Source organism: Anarhichas minor, unplaced genomic scaffold, assembly GCF_050575085.1.
Source record: "Anarhichas minor isolate MPS153535 unplaced genomic scaffold, ASM5057508v1 ptg000021l, whole genome shotgun sequence".
NCBI classification, from domain to species: domain Eukaryota; kingdom Metazoa; phylum Chordata; class Actinopteri; order Perciformes; family Anarhichadidae; genus Anarhichas; species Anarhichas minor.
In genome coordinates this window covers 1,686,776-1,713,068 of record NW_027466467.1, presented here as the reverse complement: position 1 = coordinate 1,713,068, position 26,293 = coordinate 1,686,776, and the positions used below count along the sequence as shown (strand labels likewise).

At 41.0% G+C, this 26,293-nt stretch overlaps 2 protein-coding genes across 2 annotated transcripts in view; one reads left to right on the top strand and one right to left on the bottom strand.

Moving 5' to 3' along the window:
• Positions 1 to 2,333: 2,333 nt before the first annotated feature.
• On the bottom strand, positions 2,334 to 6,682 carry LOC142954752 (zinc-binding protein A33-like). The gene is made up of 2 exons (XM_076095958.1): positions 6,623 to 6,682; positions 2,334 to 6,419 (listed from the first exon to the last, which is right to left on the bottom strand). The coding sequence occupies exon 2, from the start codon at positions 6,400 to 6,402 to the stop codon at positions 5,017 to 5,019; it is 1,386 nt and encodes a 461-aa protein (XP_075952073.1). The 5' UTR covers positions 6,403 to 6,419; positions 6,623 to 6,682; the 3' UTR covers positions 2,334 to 5,016.
• A 1,818-nt stretch (positions 6,683 to 8,500) lies between these two features.
• rnf123 (ring finger protein 123) overlaps positions 8,501 to 26,293 on the top strand; it is a 105,659-nt gene continuing 87,866 nt past the window's right edge. The window contains 23 exon segments of the mRNA XM_076096003.1: positions 8,501 to 8,613; positions 9,087 to 9,201; positions 9,377 to 9,461; positions 11,740 to 11,819; positions 12,429 to 12,526; positions 13,893 to 13,947; positions 14,175 to 14,260; positions 14,983 to 15,069; positions 15,171 to 15,238; positions 15,406 to 15,531; positions 15,732 to 15,846; positions 16,067 to 16,171; positions 16,795 to 16,917; positions 17,600 to 17,692; positions 17,925 to 17,993; positions 18,115 to 18,237; positions 18,564 to 18,663; positions 19,079 to 19,140; positions 19,807 to 19,878; positions 20,257 to 20,380; positions 20,754 to 20,855; positions 23,866 to 23,966; positions 24,997 to 25,189. Of these exon segments, the coding sequence (XP_075952118.1) occupies positions 9,120 to 9,201; positions 9,377 to 9,461; positions 11,740 to 11,819; positions 12,429 to 12,526; positions 13,893 to 13,947; positions 14,175 to 14,260; positions 14,983 to 15,069; positions 15,171 to 15,238; positions 15,406 to 15,531; positions 15,732 to 15,846; positions 16,067 to 16,171; positions 16,795 to 16,917; positions 17,600 to 17,692; positions 17,925 to 17,993; positions 18,115 to 18,237; positions 18,564 to 18,663; positions 19,079 to 19,140; positions 19,807 to 19,878; positions 20,257 to 20,380; positions 20,754 to 20,855; positions 23,866 to 23,966; positions 24,997 to 25,189 (2,149 nt within the window). The 5' untranslated portion in view covers positions 8,501 to 8,613; positions 9,087 to 9,119.

Sequence of the window (26,293 nt, the reverse complement as noted above, 5' to 3'; positions counted from 1 at the left end):
TAAGTCAGCATACCATGCTGACTTACGGAAAGGGTTCATAAAGGGCTCAAAATGTCTGCGAGAGAGCCTCAAACACTCGATGATTTGACAGTGGGACATCCCGAAACCCTCACGGACTTCGCGGGAGCGCGCCTCAAAGTCCGTGAGTCCGTAAGGGGGAACATGGGATTGGGTCTGTGTGTTTTATGAACCAGGAGAAGGTTGACAAAAGGTGCAGCCCATGAGTTGAGAGTTTCGGCATGGTGACCTGAGGATTGCATCTTTACTTTTATGGATCACCTGCTGGTTTTATCTAGTGAGCACTGGACCAGTTTGAAACTGATTCAGAAATGGTTGAGATGAGAGTGGGAAGCCTCACTGCTGATATTGACAGTGTGAGTTTAGTCATTTAAACATATATATATACATAACTCCAGACCAGACTGTATCTTTACAATCAGACTGGATGAACATTTCATGAACACAACACATGAAGATATGATCATTATATATTTTAATTATGATCACTGTTATCAGATATAAAGTTTGTATAATAATCACCACTGTTTTATTTTCTTTGTTCATAATTTTCCTTTATTTGATTTGGCGTCACATATCTCTTTACATCTGAGTTAGAAACGAAATCACCGTTCTTCTTTCTTCAGTAATCAAAGCAGAGAAACTGTAGATTCTGTTGTTTTGATGTTTGAAGTAAACTCAGTCGTTCAGGAAAAATCAGCAGAAAAAACTGACCTGAGATCTTTTTACACTTTAATGAACTCATCACAAGAAACAAAAGAAAATAAAGTTGTTCGTATATTTGCAGTTTATAAAGTTCACCAAAGCATTTAGTTCCACGTGCCCATTAGTACCGTTGTCATCACGAGTCATGCTGGTTCTGATCTTCTTGTGATGTTTACATGGATCATAAGAAACCTGGTTATTCACAGTGTTGTGTTCTTTGCTTGAAGAATAAACTGTATTGTGTTGAACTCTGTCTGATTCCAGTGCGTTCTCGAAAGATCATCAGGACACCAATAGATATTAAGTATGCAGTAAGAATAGAGTTGGGGAACAGAAGTTTAGACTTCATCAACTGGCCCGGTCTGAACTCCTCTTCCACGACATAGTAGTCTGTCCAGATTTCTCAAAACCGGGATCTGGTGTTTGTGCAACAGATAACCAGGAAACACCTGATCTATACCCAGGATACAGTTGTGCATGTAAACACACTCTATGAAGAACTTTACCAATCTGTGTTCTGATGTGGATCACATGATCTGCTCAACGCTGTTGAATCAAAAGTAAAAACTGACTGAAATACTGAGCGATCAGATCAGTGCATCTCTAGTTTCCTGTTACTGTTTGCTGCTGAAAAGAGAAAACATAGAGAAGTCTCCCTCTGAGATGTAGAAGTGTAAACTAGCATGAAATGTACAAGTACTTTAACTTGAACTCCAGTACAGTACTTGAGTAAATGTACTTCGTAACAATCCACAACTTTTAACATAAATACATTGAATTACTGTTTTTCTAACTCTAGTCAATGAAAGTGATATCAATTGTGAATATTCTGTTTCTACTCAATATAACACGAAATACTGAGAACTACTAATGTTTTTAACATCACAATTCATAATTAATCTGGAAAACGAACAACAGTTTTTAAAAGTGCACAGATTCATTTTTTCAATGATTGAGACGTTTACTGTGAATATAAATATGGAGCCAAGGTGTATTAAAAAACTAAATTCAGTTTGTATATATATATACAAATATATGTATATTTATAAAAAGATGTACAGTCTTTACAGTCGTCCTGCTTAACAACACAGTAAAACAAGTTTTCCTCCACTTAGAAACAGACACGAGTATATTTTCATGTATTTATATTTTTGTTTAAAAGCTTCATTTCTCATCAATAACGACTGATTTTCCAACAGTTTCCTGCTTTTTGTTCACTGGTGGACTTTAACTGAGTACAATTATGAAAGTAGGCCGACTGTATTTAAATACATATTTGAGGTACTTGTGAGTAGTGTTGGGGAGTACACAACTACATTTAATAAAGCTAGTAGTTTAACAACATTTTGAAGTAGCTTGCTGCTAGTTCAACTACATTCATATTTACATAGTGATTTGTAGTGGCCATTGTTCGACTTCATCCAACTTAAACAAACAATACTCAAACGCCACTGATGCACCGTGGTCGGTATTTTTACGCAGCCAGAAGAGAGTGGATTGTCCATGCAGGATTCCGATTTTTGTGTTTATTGAATAAAGCAAACAAAACAAGCAAACAAACGAACTAACAAAACTCCTGTCGTGCTGTCTCTCCTGTGATGTGATATGCTGGTAAAAACTATACGCCCACCCCGGTGCATGCTGGTCCTATCCTTCTACTCATATATATAGCAACAGGTGCCCACAGTAATTACCCAAAAAACAATATAACTAAACAAATTACTATTAAAGAGAAAAATAATCTTAATATATAAAACATCTACAATAATTAAACAATACTACTTATAAATGAAATAACAAAATACAATATCAAATAAATAGCTCCAACAGATTCAAATAGTTAATTACTTATTGGACATTTTTTTCTGTAACAAACTACTAAAGCTTCAAACACTTCGGGGCCATGAAAGGAAACCTGTTTTTTAAACTTTTATTTTAACCATTGCTTCTCTACTGTATTTGACCAGCAGACACCAACACCACACACTTGACCTTTCACCTTTGTGTGCAGCCTTCATGTGCAAAAGGGGTCGTTGTTCAGTGTTCACACAGCGACATCATGGATAAACCTCCAGAGTCTCAGTCTGAGGAAGAATCACCACGGCCGCACTTAAAGGAAATACAAACAACATTCAGAGCGTTAAGTTAGCAGCAAACAACTATTCTGTATCTGTGTAAGAATGTGCTGGAGTAATGTTTACCTCCTTCTATTTGTGTTGTTGTCTGAGTTCCTCCTTGTTTTGTTGACATCGGGCCGTGCGTGCCCTTTAGTGCATGTTAGCGTGCTCCACTGGTTAGCTCATGTTTGCCGCTCTGCTCTGCTCTTCTACGGAGGTCACAGCTGATAACGCCGTCCCGACTGACAGCGTCGTTGCAGAAGCGTAGCACCCGACCTCCAGTTCCCCCCCCTCAGGTAAGCACTGTTAGCTCTGTCAGCACTTTTGCAGTTGTTTGCATTGCTAGCGCTGTTTAGCTTAGCTGCTAGCCGCTGGCTCAGCCGGCGCCATGTTGAGAACCATTGAGAGGCAATCCAAATGCTCTCAGTCTCGTCACCTTTAAGCTAATACATGACGCTGAGTAGCTCCATCAACGGCCTAAAACAGGTACAAGTTACACATCTTAAGTGGAATATTAGATTTCTTTGATTCATGTAAGATATGTGGAAAGGTTGGCACTCTTTGAATTAAACTCAGTTAAGCCTCCCTCCAACCTCTCCGGGTGACGAGTATCACTATCATGGGATATTACTTTTTTGTTTTACATCTTGTTAAAATGTCTTTTTCTAAGAATCTTTAGTGAACTAAACTAGATTTCTCACTAACTTTGCTTTAGTTCAACTTCTTCCAGTGTTTTTATTTGCTGTTACTTTATACGTCTACTACACTATATTTATTTATTTCACAGTTATAAATACAAGTTAACCTGCAGATAAAGATTTTGGTTCTACTTTATGAAAAAACATCCTTCACAGATGATTTATAAGTTGTACTTAATAACTGTAATAATGGTTATGAATATTGTTTTATAGATTACTTATAAGCCTTTAATAAGAACACATTTCTGATTGCCATTGGCTGCTTTTCAATCATTTGGTAATAATGTAGTTATAAATGTTGGTAATCAAGGACAGGAGGAGCCGGGAATCGAACCCCCGACCCTGTGATCAGTGGACGACCCGCTCTACCTGCTGAGTCTGTGTACACCATGAAACAATACAACACTTTAGTTTTGTTAACCCCTTTATTATGGAAGCAAAGAAAGATCAAAATCATTCTATTCTTACAAACATGATTAAATATTAGTTCATACTTTACTTTGAAAACCATCAAGTTAAAACATTAAACTTGTGTTCTTCAATTGAAACTTTAGAATTCTCCAATATCATGTTTCCACGTTACATAACCTGATCATTTAAACACCATAACTGTATATGGACATGCATGTAAACACTGCTCCACCTGCTGTAGATAATCGAGTACATCACCCGTTCAATATATATTCCACCACTCTTTGCATTCTTTCATTTTAAACATGTATTAAAACAAGTTCCAAATCGCACACAACTTTACATATTCAAATCATTATTGCGGGTTAAACATGAAAATACATTCGATATGATACATTTATGGTTTAAATGAGTCCGGATGGTCTGCATGTATGCAGGTTTAAGAGATGCAAGTTATAACTGAAAGAACAATATGATAAATTTACACAACACAACTTCCAACCAACTTCTGTCCGAGTTGATCTTTGCATTCTTATTTAATATTTACAGAACAAGTTGTCTTGTATTTAGACATTTTATACTGTTTTATATACTTGTTTATTATTTCACCTTGTATGAATATTATAGTTAAATGTTTAATTTATCTAGTTTTGTCTATTTGTATCTTCTTGTAATTTGTTGTAGGAACTGTGTGAAACATTGAGAGCAACTTAAAACCACAGATTCCTTTTATGTGTTCGCTTGATTTTTTATCTTATTTTGATAATCAAGCAGGAAGGTCAGTTGAACAGACAGGAAGTTAAAGCAGCTCTGAAGACTCAGGTTTTACTTTTCAGTTTTACTGAATGTTAACCTCATTATTCTGCTCTACTCTTCTTTCACCCTTTATTTCCTGTTACTGTTTGCTGCTGCAAATATCTGACAGACAAACAGAGATCAATAAAGTTTAAACTGAATTCATCATTTGTTTTCTCATGTACACAATCTACATAAATAGATGGACTCATATTCACTTTGAAGAAGTGAAGAGTTGTTTACTAATCACCACCTTCAGACTAAAGTCTCTATCAGACCTGTTGTTTTGACACACAGACCTTCAGTGATGATATCTTCAGTTTATCTACAGTGTAAATGTATGGAAACATCCTCTCAGTGAAAGTGTGTGTGAAGGTGTGTATGTGTGTGTTAGTATCAAGATCAGAGAACGACAGCTTTCCTCTGTTCCAGTCCAGATTCACTCTGATCCTCTGGAGCTTCTTCTGCACTAAGAGATTAGTGAGTGGAGCTGATGGTGAACATGCTGAGTATTTACCTTCATCGAACAATATCCCCCATAATCCAGACTCTATGTCTCCCTTCCTCTGGACAGACTCTGCTAACACACCCAGTAACCAGAATGTACTGTCTCCTACCTCGACATCCCAGCTGTGAGTCCCTGAGTTAAATCCCTCAGAGCCCAGAACAGAGAAGTCTTCATCAAACCTCTCTGGATTATCAGGAAGCTGCTGTATCTCTCCTCGTCTCACACTGGTCAGATCTTCAGACAGGATGAGCTCTGGATGAGCAGTGTTTGGGTCCAGAATCACAGGAGTGTAGGAGACCAGGTCCTTCATCTTGTTCCAGATGTTGAAGGTCAGGTTGCCCAGGTGTTTGGCCTCGTCTATCAGAGCTCCTGAGAGCAGCTGTGGATCCTCCAGCAGGGGGCGCTGCTGGACTCTTTCCACTGCAGCCTTGTAGTTGTTCAGGAATGAGACGTCTTCAGCTCTCAGCTCGTCCTCTGTGGCTCTGACTGTGTCTGAAAGAGCTGCTATCTCTCTGCTCAGAGCCTCCATCTTCTCCTTCATCATCTGACTCTTCTGCTCCTCTTCCTCCCTCAGTGCAGCCATCCTGGCCTCCTCTTCCTCCTCTAGAAACTGGTGAAGCTTCTTAAACTGCTCCTTAATCTGCCTCTCTGTGCGTCGGGCCTGGACCTTCATGTGTTCTGCTGTTTGATCAGACTTCACTTTAACTTCTTCATAAACCTTTAACTTCTCCTTTAAGGTCTCCAGAGTTTCCTGAAGGTTCTTCTTGTGTTGTCGAGCAGCTTCATCGATGGGTCTGAATCTGTGGTCGCTGTGTTTTTCTGAATCTCTGCAGACGACACACACTGGCTGCTGATGGTCCAGACAGAAGAGTTTGAGTTTCTCAGAGTGCAGACTGCAGAGAGGCTCTGAAGCTCTCTGATCTCTCTCCAGTAAGAAGGACTCACACAGGTTCTTTAACGCCAGGTTATACGGTAGAATTTCTTTTGAAGATCTTCTATTGCAAACTGGACACTCCCGAGTTGGTTTCTCTCTCCACCAGCTCTTCAGACAGTCTTTACAGAAGCTGTGGCTACATGACAGAACAACAGGATCTCTAAAGACTTCATGACAGACCGGACAGCAGAGATCCTCCTCTAATCTGGAAGACATTTAGTCTCTGAGTGAAGCTGAAAACACAGCAGACAGCACGTTAAAACAGGAAGTCAGTTTCTCTGCTGCATAAAGTTGCCTCAGTTACTTTCACTTTGAGTTTAAATTATTTTTTCCATCAGCAGCAGGTAGAAGTACTTCAGTACTGAAGTACTCTAGTACTTGTACCTGTAACTGTCCTCAGTTGAAGTCACAGCTTTGTAATGAAGGTAAATCTTACCGTCTGTCTGTCGGTGAGTCTCTTCTCACTGAGAACTGAACAGTAACAAACTGTTTCCTGTTTGTCTCAGATGATGTCATGGAAGGGGCGGAGCTCTGTCAGCCCTCTGATGTGTTTCATCTTAAAATGGAACAGATGATAAATATGATCAATAAGCAGAACTGAAAGTAGATTGAAGTTCTTACAGATTCCTTAATCGCTTCAAGTCCCCCTCCCCCCCCCCCCCCCCCCCCCCCCCCCCGTGTTGTTGGAATAAAACTGAACAAAATGAAACATCACGACTCATTCTCTGCTTGTATTTGGGACATTTTTTTGCAAGAAACGACTGGCTGCCTAAACACCCACAGCCCTGGATATCAGACCAACTGAACAGTTTCGGAAAGAAAGCAACAAAAAAAACACAATTTGCAGATTTGTGCTGAACACAAACACACCGACACGGGAACGAGTTAGACTCGATCAGAGAGAACTTGAAGGACTCTCTCTACTCGGAGAGTGCAGACGATGGTTTTATGATATTTATATATCTCATTAGTATGCAGACTTTATAAAAAGCTTCTGTGAGAAGCTGCTTCACTCGAGGTGTGAAGGAGAGAAACCACGAGTTCACCCTTTCTACCACTAGATGGCAGTATACGTGTATTTAAACAGAGTTTATATTTACATGTGTCTTTGTTAATTATCTAGGTTATTGATGCAGATGTATTTAATGCTGATTATCTCATCTGATATTTGATGTTTATGGTTAATTTGCATTAGTTGTATATATTAGCATCATGTGTTTACTTGTTATGTTTGTGTCATTTAAGAACTAAACATTCCTTCATGGAAGAGTGAGCATGTGTTGATCACGGGGCAATAAATAATGAAAAAGAGATGTTTGGTTTATTCTTATTAAACATTATATATAATTTAACTACCTCATTGATTTATTTGTTACACTTAAATCCTGAATTAACCGACCGTCAGGCTGGAATTGTGTTGGGAACCAGTGCAACAGACTACCAGCTCTTTAGCATGTTGGACACACCAGCATGGCACTGTCTCGTAAAATCAAGTTCCCATCCAATAACACTGGTCTGCAGAAGACTGCTTTGGGAAGAGGGCTGTTTAAATCTGTTTAAAACTGTTGAAAACTGCGACAGTAATCTGAGAGAAAAAACACGTGAAGCACAAGTCCCTAAAAGCAGAAGCCTTCAGAGTCAGTGGTGGCCTTGCATTGTGATTACAGTCCTGTATTGTACTTGTATTGCTGTATCTCAATTCTTCTGATTCTTCCGTCTGCAGTTAATCTGCTCACATGATTTCCATCATCTGAAGGCAGCATTCTGGATTACCTGCAAACGGTTCAAGAGCAGATACACTGAGTGAGGAGAAAAGTGCGTTACAATAATCAATGCGTGAAGAGATGAAGGCATGTATAATCATCTCTAGTTCAGCTGTTGATACAGCCTGTGGACCAAGTTTAATAAATATTGTACTTTTCAGATTATTAATACAAAATATAATCAAATAATAAAGTATGATTTATTATATATTATTATTTATTATAGATTAAAACTAAATAGGAGTATATGAAACAATTAAAATGAGCATCAAATGTACCAGCTGCAACAGTAAAGTGATGAACAAAGTAATGTATCAATAAATATATCAAATGTTACACAATTATTCTACGATGGGACACTGCATTATGACGTACGTTTTTAAATGTAAGTGTTTTATATTTAATTAAATACTTTACATCGAGGTAATAGTATTTGTTTTACGTTTAAAGGACTTAATACTTCTTCCACCGCTGGATGATCGTTTTTTGCTGCTTCGCTTTTCTTTTGCCAAGCATTACGCTTCTTATTTTGTACCATCTGGCGCACCGTATCGCGAGAGGCGTTGACTGTTGTGGCAGAAATTATCGTCCCGACAGCTGTTAACACAGTTTATCTTCTTTATTCCGAGTCACAGCTGCAGGAGAGGCGCGTTTAAAGCGGAAGGTAAAGGTGTTCAGCTGTCAGCTCGTCGTGTTCAGTTAGCTAACGCTAGCTGTTAGGTGCTAGAGAGATGCTGCTCAGATAGAACAGTGTGTTTCTGTCACTACGTTAAAACTACACTGCAGCTCTGCGATGCTTTAAACTGTCACGTGATGTGTGCTGTGTAATTCGGCTGATCTTGATCCGGTTAAAATGTTTTTGTATAAAGAAAAGGACACTTTATTTTGGTGCTAAAGTTAGCTAACTGTGGCTAGCTAGCTAGCTAGCCAAACAGATTTGCTTTGGCTATATACAGTATGTGTGTGTATATATCTATCTACATACATACATACATACATACATACATACATACATACATACATACATACATACATACATCTCTATCCACATATATATCTCTATCCAAAGCAAATCTGTATCTAGTCTTCTCCTTTTATGGTTTACATAAACACTAATCATGTTTTCTCCCTCTGCAGGTGTTAGGTCCAGGTGTTCAGGTGTCAGTCAGTATGAGCTCTAAAGGAGGAGGCACCGCTCTGACCCGCCGCAACTACAGACTGGCTTCAGACACAGACAAACCCAAAGCCACAGGTAGGACCTGCTGCTACAATACTCTGTGTGTACATGTCACATACAGAAGAGACACGGGTGAGATGAAGACACGGGTTACATGAAGACACGGGTTACATGAAGACACGGGTTACATGAAGACACGGGTACAGACGCAGGATGTTCGAGGTAATGATTGTCTCTGTCTCTCTCTCAGGTATCGTGAACGAGAAGTTGCTCAGTGACTACCTGCACCATGTGTTTCCTTCCACCAAACAGGGTCCTGCGCTGGCCTCCCTCAGGTAACACCAGTCCTTCCTCACCTCTCAGTCCATCAGAATGTTTGTATCTTAATGTGTTTTTAACACTCAGATGTGCTTTTATTTTACCGTCTCAGTGACTCAGCGGGAGGCTTTTATTGTGAAGCTGTTAGAGGAAGTGCAATGAGTTTATTATTTGCTGTTTTATGAGACGTGGACACATTCTGCTGTATTCGGTCGGTGACTCAGTTTTAAATATCCAAGGGAGGAGGAAATGCCTCTAACTGTTGGATGGATTGCCATGAAAGTTTGTGCAGACGTTGATGTTCCCCTCAGGATGAACCTCCATGACTTTAGTGATCCTCTGACCTTCCCCTCTAGCGCCACCATGAGGGCCACATGTGTGGTGAAATGTCTCCACATCTCGTGTGTGGAAACCTGTCGGATAAACAAATGTGTCCTCAGCTTGATGTTTTGTTGAGCAACAGATGATAACTAGGTCACAGCTGGTGTAGTCCATGAACTGTTTTTAAAAGGTGGATCAAGTCTCTGTGATGTCACCTATTGGTTTGTGGCTGTTTTGGAGCCTCAAATTCTGTGTTTTTGGACATCACCATCTTGGTTTTTGCAAGCAGAAGAGGGTGGAGCTAAGTACGACGGAACGCTGGATAAAACATTTAACTTTCATCAGCTGAAAACACACAGTGAAAGGGTTAAAGTTCCAAAACAAAAACACTGACAAATCCCAGACTGGACAATGCTGTGGTAGCCACCTGTCAATCACCATGTAGCCCCGCCCTAAAGCATCCCCTGCTTTATGGTCTGTTTGACTCTAAATGGACCATAATGTACTAAATGAACATCATGCTGTATTGAAGAAGACTTGAAACTAGAGATTGAGACCATAAACTCATGTTTACAATGTTTACTGAGGTAATAAATCAAGAGAGAAGTAGAGTCATTTTCTCATAGACTTCAAAACAACCAGAGGAGTTGCCCCCTGGTGGTCACTAGAGAGAATGCAGCTTTTAAGATATGAAGCTTTGGTATCCATCTATCTAATGTTAAAATGATTACGGTGTGATCTTTCTTTAAGTCAGTATAATATGACATCTCGGCCGCACGTCAATAGTTAATTTAAAACTGTATTATGACAACGCTTCACCTCAAACACATGCTTGACACAGCGCTGTGGAGAAAGCTCTGGCTATGCGACACTACAGCTGGTGAAACTTGAGTTCATGTATTTGTGTACTTACTCGTGTGTTATACCCTGACCCGGCTCCTTTCCTTAAGCCAGGCAGATTCATGTTACCCCCCCCCCCCCCCCAGCAGCTCTATACATAGACACATACACACCCCGTCTCTACCGGTTAACCCTGGAGTGACTACAGTGAGGAAACTCTGAGGATCAGGTGGGAGCGTTGGCAGCAGGTTGAGTTTCAGGTGTTGATGAGGTCTGAAGGCCGCACAGCAGAGCTCATGTGTGAAAATACAGCCACTCGTTTAAACTGGGCACAGACAAAGACAGAAATAAAGCAGTGAGTACGCCCGATTCAGTTTGTTACATCCTAATCTTTACGGAGCTCGAGTCTCGTTTTTATGCCCACAATATTTATTTTTTTACTCGATGCTGAGTAACCTTCAACCTGCATTCTCTCTAATGGCCACCAGGGGGCGACTCCTCTGGTTGTATAGAAGTCTATGAGAAAATGACTCTACTTCTCTCTTGATTTATTACCTCAGTAAACATGAGTTTATGGTCTCAAGCTCTAGTTTCAAGTCTTCTTCAATACAGCATGATGTTCATTTAGTACATTATGGTCCATTTAGAGTCAAACAGACCATAAAGCAGGGGATGCTTTAGGGCGGGGCTACACAGTGATTGACAGGTCTCTACTACGGAGTTGTCTGTGTTTTCGTCTCAGAACTTGAACTCTTTCAGTGTTTTCACTTCATGAAATGTTGGTCGCCTAAAAATATCGTATTCTCTCGTTTCTCTTCTGGTTGCAATAAAACCAAGATTAGAATGACTTTAACGTTTAGAGCACCAGGCTCTTCTTCCACCCGTCATAATATTATATTACAGACGAGGAAATACTGATTTAATTCATTAGAAAAATTTAAAAATATACGGATGTTAAGAAATAAATATATCTGGTTGAAATAATGTCCCTTCATCATGTGCAGTTTATCTGGCTTTAATCACAGTACTAGTAAAATAAGAAAGTTGAGAAAAGGATGATTTTCCCATATTTCTTTCTTTTCTTCTCCTTTGGTTTACTCATAATAATGCATGTTCTTCTTCCTCTTCCTGCAGGAAGCCTCTTGGTTTCCAGGATCTTGGCGCTCACCTGGAGAGATTGTTGTCAGAGGGAGAACCCGCTGAGGACACTAGAGGTAAAGTTATTGTATGTGTGTATGTTAGTTTTATTTAAAACATCCGTTTATTGATTTAGAAAAGTGCTTCAGAAATGCAGCAAAACAAACAACAAATACACAAAAAAAAAAACTACTAAAGAAGAAAAAAAATGGCAGTAACACAAAAGAGGAAAAGTTGCACATCATTTATTAAATGATTCAAACATGACACAGTTGACCCGTCCTTCCTTGCAGCCTGTGACGTTGAGTTCCTTGATCTGTTTTTTAACATTTCACTCAGAGCCGTGATGAATGAAGTGAAATCCATGCACCGCTTTGAATTGTGTCAAAGTACGCCTCACATCTATTAAAATACTACTAATGTTTTCGATACAGGTGTTCCGCGCTTCATCTGTAACGTCGGTACCTCGCTGTGTTTCAACGCAGCTGAATTCAACAACTGAACGCGGATTGAAATACGATTTAAATAAACACGTTGACGATCATTTTGAAACCGTGAGGCCGTCTGACGAAAGCTCAGTTTGATTCTGAACTGAGGGATCAAATGTAGAGGATGTGATCAGCTGCACACAGAAAACTATGAAAACAAAATCAGTGCTGATGTTGAGTGTTTGAATGTGTCCTCAGATCAGCCTGTTGAAGGCCGTCTGGGCCCTCAGCCCGTCGTCCTGGATCACACCAGCGGCTTTGAAGGACTTCTGTTTGTAGACGATGACCTGCTGGGGGTAAGATCAGCAACATATAATGCCATGTATTATTACATCTTCATCGCACACGCACTCACTTACTTAATGGAGATGAATTAAAGGCTTCAGCTGACAGCAGAACAGTCCGTGTGGTGACTTTTAGATTTAACACCTCCAGCTATCTGTTGGAACAGTGTTTTAGGATAATACCTGTAGCGTCCAGATCTTTAGCAGTATGTAAACCTTAAGTTGACGCGTGTTTCTGGTCCTTGGCACATAGCTCACACCGACGCCGCTCGTAGATGAAAGCAATACGTGTTTTATTGATCCAATTTCCTTCGTACAAGTCAGTCAATCAACTTCCTTTCTTCCTAAAAGTACGCTGATTACTTGGACATACTATAAGTATCCACAGGTTATCCACAACTTAATCCACGTAGATCGTTCCATATAACACGGTTCATAACACGGTCCATAACACGGTCGGAAAACTGTGCGGCTCCCTACCGCTTCAGATATTACTCACAACTGTCAGTAACTGTCGCAAAGTGACCTTAAAGTGACAGTTGTCTGTCACTTACATGTATTTCTTACTATAACAAATTATAACGACATCCTTGTAACATTCAAAGTAGAAACAGATGTGATTAAAGTTAAACATGTAAATACAAGTGAATATTTAGCAGCACATTGAATTTGGCTCTTACAATACCCTTAATTTATTTTATTTACTGTACAACATGTAAAAAGTCTCCTGGTCAAATTTCTCTATTAAGGGGAAAAACAAAGTCTCTGAACCTTTGAGATTTATTCTGTATTTCAGTGAAAGTATCGAGGAATCACAGTTCATCCTCTCAAACGTAACGCGATACGATATCATCTACTCTGAGGTCAGTGTTTGCCTCCAGCTAACACCATGAGGTCGGCTGTTGAAGGGTCCATACGTGCATCTACGCATGCAGCTCTAAGATCTGAGCTGGTCTCTCTGGACGCATTTAAAGGAAATGTAAATGACGTTGGAGGCAAACACATCTGGCCGTAGATGTTTCGATTGATCGGTTCCTGATGTTGATGACTTTTGAAGAATGTTTTTCATATTTGTTCATTCTGTAATATGTCATTTTAAATGGTTATAAGTGTGTTTGTGCGTCTGCAGCACTGGTCATTGTGCTGCTGCCTTTGAAAAATGTGATCTCACTGAGACTCTCTCCTGGTTAAATACATTAACGACAAATGAATAAAGTAAAAAAACTTTCATACATCACGTTGTTATTGTTAGGGATTATAATTGACGGTGACTGGATTCGTACAGTAGAACTTGTAACCTCTGCGGTTACAGATGTCCTCTCTGGTTTCTGTATTAAATGTTCTTTAATGATTCTAATTCTTCTTTTTCTGATTTTAGGTCATCGGCCACAGCAACTTCAGCTCCATCAGAGCCACCACGTGTGTTTATAAAGGTAAGTCACAGATGAGCTTCTCTCATAATGTCGACCACATTAACGTCGTCAAATGAGGTTAAATTCGGTCCGACACAGGTTCATAATGAACCAAAAAATACTTCTCAGTCCTCGCAATCGTCCCGGGGCTTTACGGCTCCCCTCGTTTGGCCCTTTGAAAACATCTTCTGTCTGAAAATTTCAAATCAATCACTTATTACTTATTGTTTCTGTTGTTGTGTCTGCAGGTAAATGGGCCTACGAGGTGCTGATCTCCTCCCAGGGTCTGATGCAGATCGGGTGGTGTACACTCAACTGTCGCTTCAACCAGGAGGTACACACACACACACACACACTGCTCATTATTCTCATGTTCACAATATCTGTTGACATTTCAGATGGATCTATAATAATAAATATACTATAACGTTTCTGTAAATTGCAACCTTAAACACTGTGTGTGCTGTATCTGTGTGTGTGTGTGTGTGTGTGCTGTATCTGTGTGTGTGCTGTGTGTGTGCTGTATCTGTGTGTGTGCTGTATCTGTGTGTGTGCTGTATCTGTGTGTGTGCTGTATCTGTGTGTGTGTGTGCTGTATCTGTGTGTGTGCTGTATCTGTGTGTGTGCTGTATCTGTGTGTGTGTGTGCTGTATCTGTGTGTGTGTGTGTGTGTGTGCTGTATCTGTGTGTGTGCTGTATCTGTGTGTGTGCTGTATCTGTGTGTGTGCTGTATCTGTGTGTGTGCTGTATCTGTGTGTGTGCTGTATCTGTGTGTGTGTGTGCTGTATCTGTGTGTGTGTGTGTGTGTGTGCGCTGTATCTTGTGTGTGTGCTGTATCTTGTGTGTGTGTGTGTGCTGTATCTTGTGTGTGTGTGTGTGTGTGCTGTATCTTGTGTGTGTGTGTGTGTGTGCTGTATCTTGTGTGTGTGTGTGTGTGTGTGTGCTGTATCTTGTGTGTGTGTGTGTGTGTGTGTGCTGTATCTTGTGTGTGTGTGTGTGTGTGCTGTATCTTGTGTGTGTGTGTGTGTGCTGTATCTTGTGTGTGTGTGTGCTCAGGAGGGTGTTGGCGACACTCCGGACTCGTACGCTTATGATGGAAACCGAGTGAGAAAGTGGAACGTGACGACTACTAACTACGGAAAGGTGAACGAGAATTCAGACTCTGAGTTACAGATGAAGCTCCGTGGACTTTATTTGCTTCTATACTGTCTCACCTCGGTGCTGATAGCGGTTTGTTTCCTCAGTCGTGGGCGGCTGGAGACATCGTCAGCTGTCTGATAGACCTGGACGAGGCAACCATCACATTCTGCTTGTGAGTAAATAAACTGATATATTTAGTTCTGGTTAAATCCTATCTACATGTACCCGTCCAGAAATGCTCATCAACAACCTGAAAAAGCCCTGAAAACTTCTTCAGACAAAACATGTAATCAGCAGCTGTTATGCGCTCAACATAACTGAATGTGTGTGTGTGTTCAGGAATGGTCAGTCTCTGGGCACAGCGTTCAGCAACATTAAGATGGGTCCGGGCGTCGCTTACTTTCCTGCCATCAGCCTCTCCTTTAAAGAGTCGGTGGCTTTCAACTTCGGCAGCAGACCGCTCAGATATCCTTTTACAGTCCACACGACGGCTCATCTAGTGTTTCATCTGTTCTATACTTTTGAAATGAAAAACTAACTAAAGTTATGTGTCAGTTTATTGAAACTGTCGGTTGTTGTTCACCATAAACAATAATGGTAATGTAAGAAGCACTTTACACACCTCTTACCTGTTCAGTGTTTGTCTTTGACCTGAGTGTGATCACGTATCCTGTGGACGGCTACATACCGCTCCAGAACCCCCCAACTACAGACCTCATGAAAGCCCACAAACTGCTGGGCTACATCAAGAATGTCCTCTCCACTTCCATCGACGCACAGGTAGGAACATGTGGTGGTCTGTACGCAGGTAGGAACGGGTGGTCTTTCATGAAACCAATAATAACTGTTCCAGATTAAACTAGTTTTAATCGTCTGTTTGCATCAGCTGGGTTTTCCTGCAAGCTTCATGCAAAGTTATTTTTCTGTCTCATGTTCGGATGAAGTCCAACATGATGACTTGAGCTCCTTTGAGTTGAACCTGTTGTGTGTTTGTGTGCAGGAGGAGAGGTTGGTGGAGAAGGACTGTTCAGTCTGGAGGCTTCATGGAGAACCTACAGTCCTCGTCACCATGGCTCACATCTTCAACCACTTCGCTCCTCTCATGGTGACGCAACCTTCTGTCTTTCTGGTCGTGTGAAAAGCGAAAGTGCTCGATCGCCTTCTGACAATGTTCAGATGGTTCCGTTCTTTAAAGTGCATTTCCCCCCCAATTAGGTTCACTACTATAAAGGTACATGTTCTATATCTAATTGGTGGAAAATCTCAAGTTCTCGAGTTCCAACTTTTTGTTGGAAAATTGTTGGGTTTTATATTTGTATTTATGTTTTATTGTGGTTTTAGAGTAAGGCAGTGAAAGTGTTAATGTTGTTAAAGGTGAGGACAGAAGCAGTTTGTGACGGACATGATGAAAGTCTGCTGGTTGAATCTTTGTTCAAAAGTTAAAGCTTCTAGAAGCCTTAAACGTTGAGCTGAAGCTAAAGACGACTCTGTTTAGAGAACTGATTTTATAAACTGCAGTTTAGTTTTAATTTTAGGCTCAACTAAATATTTTCACTTCCTGTGATCAATGAGTGTGCAGGAGAGCAATTTGTTTTACAGTGTAAAGTAATGAGTATTGTTGTTTTTTACAGTGTAATGTAATGAGAGTATTATCTTACAGTGTAAAGTAATGGTAGTATTGTTGTCTCTTACAGTGTAAAGTAATGGTAGTATTGTTGTCTCTTACAGTGTAAAGTATACCTGGTGGAGGATGTGCTGATGAACTTCCTGTTGGGGATTCTGGAGGGAGGCGGTTCAGTAGAACACCAGCTCATACAGCAGCTTCTGGATCTCTTCTGGCTGCTGATGGAGGTAAAAACACCAAAACAGTCACAACCAGTTTTCAGAACAAATCGTACCTGAAGACAGCGAGACACCCCGATGTCTCCTGACAGTCCGACTCACCACTGACAAAGGTCGCTATGCCACTTTTGAATAATTCATCAGGTGATTTAATAGTGATTCTGCAATTTAAGAACCCCCCCCCCCCCCCCCACGTCCCCGCGTCCCCCAAAAATGACGGTCAAAAATGTTCTTTTGTATCTCTGCCCTTTTAAGTTGGCGTCATTAATTCAGTTGAGACAATTCCAAGGTTTATTTGCGTAATCTTATTGACTGTAACTGACTTTACTTTACATTGAGTACGCCATGTTTTCTTTCAAGGGTATTTGACTTTAGTTTGATTGTCCGATGTAACTCGGCACCATCGATAATGAGGACTCTCCCTCAGTGTGTTTTAAATAAAACGACCAAACAAAACAGGGAAAGTAGCAGCTGAGTTAATTACACAGAGCGATGCATATTTAAAATAACTCTATCATAACTCCATCCAAATGTGTATACGAGTACACTCTGATTACTACTGAACATGGCAGAAACAAACACATCATTTTCACTTTTTAGTATCTCAGTTTTCTGACTTCTCCTCTTTGTTTAATATGTGTGTGTGTGTGTGTGTGTGTGTGTGTGTGTGTGTGTGTCTGTCTGTCTGCAGGACTATGAAGTGAACGAGTGTCTGAAGCAGCTGATGATGTCCCTGCTGAGGGCTTACCGCTTCTCCCCCATCATCCCTGATCTGGGCTTCCAGGTAGGACCCGGATCATTGATTAGTACTTTTACTTGTAACAGACTTGTTTTTTTTACATTAGTACTTTCTTAAAAGTCATTTCAAAGTAAATATAAAATTTGACAAAAGAATAATGTCTAAAATCCACTTGTTTGTTGTCTTTGAATCCCTCCTGACTGCAGTGAAGTTTCTCCTCCAACTTAAACGCATGTTTTTAATGTTCAGTCTACTTTAATAAGTCTCTGTGCTTCAGATCCACTACCTGCGTCTGACGACGGCCATCCTGCACCACGAGAAGTCCAGGAAATACCTGCTCAACAACGTCTTATATCCTTCTGTTACGGCGCCTCTTAAAGGGATCGTTTGGGTCTGTTGAGGTGTGCTTGTATGAGCTGCTTCTCTGCTGAACAAATCACCGTCGTCCATATTCTCCTTAACTGAAGTTCACGTTTGATGTGCTGCGTTCAGTCGTGTTTTTTTACATCAAGACCCCTCTGAGAGTGAAGGAGGCGGGGCTAGAGGAGCTCATCCCGACCACCTGGTGGCCCACGCACTTCGACAAGGAGGTAACACTCGCTCACCGGTGGTGCTTCTAGTCCAACTGATCAGGGTTTATATTTAGCAGATGGATGACTCAGTGTTATTTAGGAGATGTGTTCATATATTTACTTTCTCTAATGTCACAGAGGTTAAAGAGAGATCAGGTTAACTCACTCTCTTCCTCATTTAAATCCAGTCTTTTGTGTTTGAGACCGACTGCTTCACATCTGCACCTGAAACTTTACATCTGTGAGATGGTGAAGTCCGATAAGGTCGACTAATGACAAGAATACTGACTGAATGTTTTCACCGTTTATTCGTTCTTTGTTATTGTTTCTTGTTTGTCTCTCAGGGGAAAGATGAGCGAGAGCCCAAAGACGAAAGTGCAGATGAGCGACTGAGACGGAGAGCGTACGAGAGAGGCTGTCAGAGACTGAAGAAGAGGATCGAAGGTCTCTTTATTCCTCCTCTAAGGACTAACACACTTCCTTCTCTTTATTACTCACATTCAGGGCTCATCAAACTGTCCTCACAGATATCATCTGCAACGTATATTTTCTTATTGCTAGTTTAAATTAGTTGTAGAGCACTTTAGATTTAGTTTACAGCCAGATGTCTGAACTCCTGTTAATCTATAAAGTCAATGAACACTAACCTCAAACCAGTAACTAAGTACATTTACTTAAATACTACACTTAAGCACAGTTTTGAGGTACTTGTACTTTACTTGAGTATTTCCATTTCATTTTCTTCTTCTGCTCCACAACATCTTACAAACAATTGTACTTTTACTTGTAACAGAGTATTTGTACTGTGTGGTTTTAGTACTTTTACATCCTGCTGAACTCTCCTCTGATCTCCTCTCAGTGGTGGAAGAGTTGCAGGTTCAGATCCTGAAGCTGCTGCTCAATAACAAAGACAAAACTACGGTATGTACAGTTGATATTGTGTCTCTATTATTGTACGTTATTCTAACTTTTAACAATAAACTGATTAATGGGTTTTAGGTTTGATTACCTGGACTTAAGATCCACATATTTCCCGCAGACAATACATGTGAATCTGGGATTTTGAGCTTGTTTGTGTCCACGTCATGAATACTGTGCACAGAAGGAAGTAAACAAAAACCTCATTAAAACTCCTTCTGAATTATGCTACAACATTTAAATCGGTTGCCACTCTCACGGTTGCCACACCAATAATTGCGACTTCTACGGTTGTGACTGATGCCCGACAGTTGCGGCTCTTGAAGGTTTGAGACTCGTGACGGCTGCAGGTCTTGTGACGCTGGTCCATGAGCAGCTGATAGACGGGTCAATTATAAAGTCTGCAGTGTCGCGTGTTATTGTAAAACGCTTGGTTGGCGTCCGCTTGATTAAACGTTCAGATCCTGACTCTCCACACCACCGTGACATCAAAGTGAAGTAAAGAAGCCCGTGTGAGGTTTCCTGGTCTGTAGTCTGGATCGCAGCCTCTCGTCTGTGACTTGATGTTTAATTAGTGTTGGTCACAGGTGAGGAGGTGTTTCCTGCCTCCCTGTCTCCTCTTCGCTCTCATTGTGTGTATGTTTTATGTCCCATTGTTTTCTCTCTCAGGGAGAAGCCTCTCGCTACATCTTCCTCAATAAGTTCCGCAAGTTTCTCCAAGAAAATGCCAGCAACAGAGGGGTAATTATTAGCTGATATTTCCTACACAAATATTTAACCGATTTTAAACTGTAAAATAATAGTCATCAATAATAAAATGAAATGTTAGTTTCAGCTCTCATCATATTTGTAATCGGTGATTAAAGAGTCGGATATGACGGTTGGGTGAGAAGAAGAAGTCTCCTTCACACCTGCAGTTCATTTGGACCCGACATGAACGATCTACGTTGTCTCTTAGTTCTGGTCCGGTTCAACAGGAAGTCTCATGACTGTCACATGACTCTTTCCTTCCTGGACCACAATGTTTATCATGTCAAATGTCCCAGTAGCTCCAGTTTTTTGGTTTTAAGTCAAGAAGACTCGCACATTTTTACACTTCTTCTTTGTGTGTTTGAGCAGCACCCGACCGCTCTGTGCCCTCCTGAGTACATGGTGTGTTTCCTCCACCGCCTCATAACGGCAGTGAGGGCCAGCTGGGACGACGGCAGCAGCAGGAAGAGCCCGAGCAGCATCAGCAGTGAAGGTATAACCTCCTAGTTTAGTTTTATATTCGTATGAAACCTTTCAGCTTTGTCAATTATGACCTGAGGCTGGTCTCGGGGAGAGGAACATGAGGCCCGTGTCTACATGTATACAGAGTTTTTCTACGTTTGAGAATAAAATCCGGTCCACACAACCTTCCGATTTACAAAATGTCTCCTTCCACACTAATTGTTAATGTTAATGAGATGAAGCTCTTGAAGGTTGTTTACGATGAGCTCTGTGTCTCTGCTCCCTCGTCTCCCTTTATCTCTTCCTCTCGGGCCTCTCTGCTCATTATCTGCCTTCTTTTGTTTTTCCCGATCCACTCCTAAACCCCCCCGACTCCCTCATCCCTCTCTGTCGTCTTTCTCCAGGCGCCTATGTCCCCCCACAGCTCTTCTACAACGGGAAGGTGGACTACTTTGACCTGCAGAGACTGGGGGGGCTCCTGTCCCACCTGAAGAAAACACTCAAAGGTTGGTACGGTCCGGGTTTGAGTCGGATCGCTTATATTTACCCAAATCACACAGCTGCCCGTTGCACGTTCAAAGATGTTCAGTCTACATAATAAAAGTAATTATATACACAGCAGCACAAGTGGAATATAGATGAATGTATCAGACACATTAAAATAACTGACAAATACCGACCTAAAAATAACTCCAACCCGTTCAAGTTTACGCTATTTTTCTTTTTTAGATATTGTCTCCGTTTACCTGGCCTTCAGACAGCTGTACAGTCTGTATTTCAGACTGAGAACTGAAGCATTGAGGACAGTAACTTAACCTCACAGAACACGCTGCCTCCATCGGTTCGTTTGTTCGTGTTCCTGCGTGACTTTTGGTGAATCTGAACTAAAAGTCACACAATAACAACTGATGTTGGTAGTTGTTGTCATTCTTGTGCTGGTTTATAGTTTTAACCGTTACTGAGGTGGCTCTTACGTTCCTGTACTGAAGCTGCACTTTGTGGTCCCTTTTTCTACATTCGCACACTTTGAATTTTCACAACACAGTAAAGAAAAGATCTGCGTCAGATCGGTTTTATTTGAGCTGTTACGATCCATTTACAATATGTCGTGATCGGCCCGACACTGAGTCTGAGTTGAAGTGTTCAAGAGGCCGTTTTAATGACACCCTGATGGAGGATAACTGTCCCCGAGCTCCACTAGAGGGAGGAATCGCTTTGTGTTACAAGTTCATACACCGAGATATCATGAACAATTTCACATGTTGATAAAATATTCATGGGAATTATATTTATGAGTTTTATTTTGTTGTTTTTTTCTATTCTTTCCTTTGAATACAGAAACTTTTCTGTCTGATCTGGTTTATTTCTTTAAACTCTTTAAAATGCATAAACTTGTGGAACCAGAAAGTAGCACATAGAAGCTGAAGTAATTTAAACGCAGTCGTGTATATTTAAGAGGTTTCATGAGTCTGGAGGCGGGCGGGCTACTCAGGAGACTGGCAGCTGTGTAAATATTAAATTAAGAGAAGTACGACCACCCTGGATGAAGGGTTTTCGTGCGGAGGCTCTCCTGTGTTTGCGTGTCGTTGTCAGCAGATGTGGGAGGCAGGTGTGTAATGTGGATTGATATTCCCTCAGCAGACGATACGCTGCTCATTCAGTGCCAAAGGAGACCGAGCGGCACGGCTGGAATCAATTACCTGCAACACGGGCTCACTCCTTTTTCGATTTTTTTTAGGTAGAGCTGCTGTTCAGCTTCATTCAGAGCAGCCGTGAGGGAGGACGCTTTGTCACAAGTCACTCATCTGAACACAGCAACTTTTAGAGCTGAGGAGCTCAAAGAAGACTGTTCCACATCAGCTGGAGGCTTTAAACTGTCTCAAACTCTGCTGGTTCAGCTAAAATACACAAACCGTGACAGTCCTGATGTACAGTATATACATTTAACACGGTCTGGGGGATGTGGAGAAAATATCACAATACTCTTGACCAAATAAATGCCTCGATGTCCATATTGCAACAATATGGTTTTGTTGACTATTGGTGCTTTCACAAAATGTTTACACAATGAGATTTTTGGTAGATAATCATCAGTAATGTGATAACGATGAAGTTTAAAGGCAGATAATAGAACAGTCTGGTAAGTTCAGAAAATAACGTGACTTTACTGTAACGCAGCCTTTAAATCCAGCGAAAGGCGACTCTTTTACCATTATTACGATGTCCAAAATCTAAGATATCTAGTCTCGTATCCTATCATAATGATGTATTATCGATATATTTCACAGCCCTATTGTAACATTTATCACAGAATGATTCATGGAGGAAATAATCGGCTGATTGGTTGATTAATTAAATTTATTGATGAAAGTAATTGTTAATTGCGGACACAGTTTTTACTGACTACAGAGACTCAAACTACCACAAAGAGATGCAAAGCGACAACAGAGACACAAAGTTCTAGAGACACAAAACAACCACAAAGACACAAAACACTACACAGAGACACAAACTGTACAAATATTTAAAGAGACAATAAATAACTTCACAGATGCAAAGCAACCACTTGGACTGAATATTTGTCACCGATACATTTGAGTGTGTCGGTGTATTAAAAACTGCTTTCACTTACTGAACTCTCACTCTTCGCACTTCTTTTATCCACCTTTTTTCTTCCTCTCTCTTCATTAATCCCTCCTTTTTAATTCCCTCATCGGTATTCGTGTCCAGGCAGCAACTCTCCACCTGCTTTTAATCAGGGCTTGATTCACAGCCCCCATCGTTTAGCTCAGTAAATCACCCGCCGGCTGCTCTCGTGATGTTGTCATCGGTCGTTAACCGAGCGTGACCTCGCTCATCGATTAGCTCACCAATCAAAATGATTGAATGCGAGGCAGGGCTTTTTTTCCCCATCTGCATACAGTACACGTGAGGAGGAAGGAAGCGTGCTCGGCAGCTTTCTGTTAGCATCGTAGCTCTGAGGAAGCTGGCGTCGGTCTAAAGCTTTGGTCCAGACTGAAGCAACGACTAGAGGATGTATGGTGATGGAATGTGGTTCATCGTTCATGATCTCCTCGGGATGAACTGTTGGTGATCCTCCGACTTTTCATCTAGGGCCATCATCAGGTCAACATTAATATCTCTGACGTCAAACATCAATAAAAATCCATAAATCATAGAAAAACAGACGCTGCTGAACTTGCCTGAGAATCATCATGTTTAAGTTTTCTTCAGTATCGAAGTGATTCAGTGATCGTTGTTGGAACACTGCAAACAGGAGCTGCTAACGGATGATTCAGCATATTTTAAACGGAGACAGTTTGACTAAATGTCTTTACTCTGACTTTTATAAACTGGAACGTGTGTCGAGCTTTTGGAGTTTCGGATTGACGTCCGTCTGCTTTGTGATGTATTTTTTTTTTCATGGTCAGTTAGTCACATAGCTGTTCATATGTTCTGGGATCAAACTGAACTGTTTTAATGTGATAAATGTCGTCTTTTTTTAAATGTCTACAGATGACTTGGCCAGTAAAGCCAACATCATCATCGACCCTGCAGAGATCCAGGCCACGTCTATGGATGACCTGGATGAGGACGAGGAGAGCGGAGCAGCTCAGGTTTCCTGTTTCTATTTTTAAGTTTGTGTGTGTGGATATTATTACTGTCGTCTCTGAAGTAATCGCTGTGCAATCATTAGAACAGGCCGTCTAATTCACACGACTGAAGTGTGTATGAAAACGGGTGCAGCTGATGGACAAAATCAGCTTTTCACCAACAAGATGGAACAAGATAGAAAGTGTCAGTGTCTGTATCGGTGTCATTAATAAAAGTAAACATTATTCAGAATACACTTTTCAAAATAAATTTATGAACTGTTCTACATGGTCAAACGCCAGAATTATAAAACGCACACGACCACAGAGGTAAATCGATAACAAAAGCGACTACAAAGAAATGCAAACGATGCAAAAAGACCCCAAAATGTCCAGAAGACACAGACTATGAAGGGATGCAAAATAACCCCAAAAGATGCAAAACTTCCATAAAGGGATGCGAAGGAAAACGCACACAAACGGCGACAAAGAGATGCAAAACAATCAACGGACTCAAACATGCGGTCACGTGATTATTCGTCATTTTTTAAACTGCGTTCCAAATCGCATCCTTTTTCTTTTTACTTGTAGTTCGTACTGCAGCTGCCCTTACAAAGTACGTACTACCTCCTCTTAACATCGCACCTGAAACCTCTGACCCTCTTGCTCAGATATCTCCTGCGCAAAGGATTGTGGGTCAGAACAGGCAGAATAGCATGCTGACTTGCATACTGCAAAATGCAACCGAACATCCTGGTACTTTTGGGCGTACCGCATTTTAAATACTATGTATTGGGACTAAATATTTTTCTGGCAATGAAATACCCAACAATAAAAAAAATGAACATGTTGGAAATATAACTCATGCATTAATCAAAATAATGTTTTAAAAAGACAACTTTTGTCTATAAGAATGACTTTTCTTCTCCGAGACTCTGCGACAAAACGTCTCAAGTTCAAGAAGGTTTTTAGACCGATCTATAGAATCTAATGAGAGAAAACACTCGTTAGTGTCTCCTGATTTAAATCATGAATTCTGTGTCTTTACCGACAGAGGCCGTTTGGTGCGGCGGCGATGGGCGGGGCTCTGGCGAGGCCCAGCTGGTTGAGCTCTCCCACTCTGGGTCGAGCCAATCGCTTCCTGAGCACGGCCGCCGTCAGCCTCATGACGCCCAGACGACCCCTCACGCAGCCGGAGAAAGTGAAGATCCGCACCCTCGCTGTGGAGCAGAGGACCGAGGAGGACAGTGAGTCTGTGAACACACTGAAGACATTGAGACTGAAGGGGAATGACGAGCATCCACGTGGATGCAGCAGACTTTTAACTCTAAAACCCTGGGATCCTGCATTTCCCATAATGCAGCTGGATAGGTTTTATTAAGGCTGACGACGTGACTTTAACATCATCAGGGGTATGTTCCCCCCGAAAGCCTCAGAGGACTTTACACAGCATTCGTCATGACTAGTACTCTTATCTATACTAGTGCTCTTATCTATACTAGAGCTCTTGTCTATACTAGAGCTCTTGTCTATACTAGAGCTCTTATCTATACTAGAGCTCTTGTCTATACTAGAGCTCTTGTCTATACTAGCGCTCTTGTCTATACTAGCGCTCTTGTCTATACCAGCGCTCTTGTCTATACCAGCGCTCTTGTCTATACCAGCGCTCTTGTCTATACCAGCGCTCTTGTCTATACCAGCGCTCTTGTCTATACCAGCGCTCTTGTCTATACCAGCGCTCTTGTCTATACCAGCGGCGAGTTGAGCGACTAATTTGCGTAATCACGCCTTTAACTCAATCTATACTTTATGCAAATTATTTTCTCGCCTCAAATGTTGTCAGAAACGTATTTTGGGTTTACTGTTCTGCTGTGAATTTAGAAAGTTTGACGCATCAGCGATGGCAACAAATTATATAAATATTTTTTAATGAAATGGCTCATCTAATAATCACTGAGAAACTGAAAGTGTGTGTGTGTGTGTGTGTGTGTGTGTGTGTGTGAGAGAAAAACTTCTTGTAACTTTAATCCAGTACTCGTGCCCATCCCTACTTTCTTTTATTGATCTGGAATCCTTGACGACATCATGTGATATCAAGACATTTATATCTGTCACATGGTATTATTTCATTAATATCGTATTTCCTGGAATCGGAACGATTTATCTTCCTTTTAAACATGTTAAGCAGTGTGCAGCATTATCAAACCAACATGTAGACTGTGAGCTTCATGTTGATTTCATGTTGTTATTGCTGAGTGAGACCGCTGGCATGTGGCCTTCATCAGACTAATTCAACATTTCACCAGCAGCAGTTTTATTCACCTCAGACTCGGAGGAACCCGACTGGTAGT

What these genes read in the sequence shown, in the direction of transcription:
- LOC142954752 (XM_076095958.1), bottom strand. Translation starts at nt 6,402, where the DNA reads ATGTCTTCCAGATTAGAGGAGGATCTCTGCTGTCCGGTCTGTCATGAA.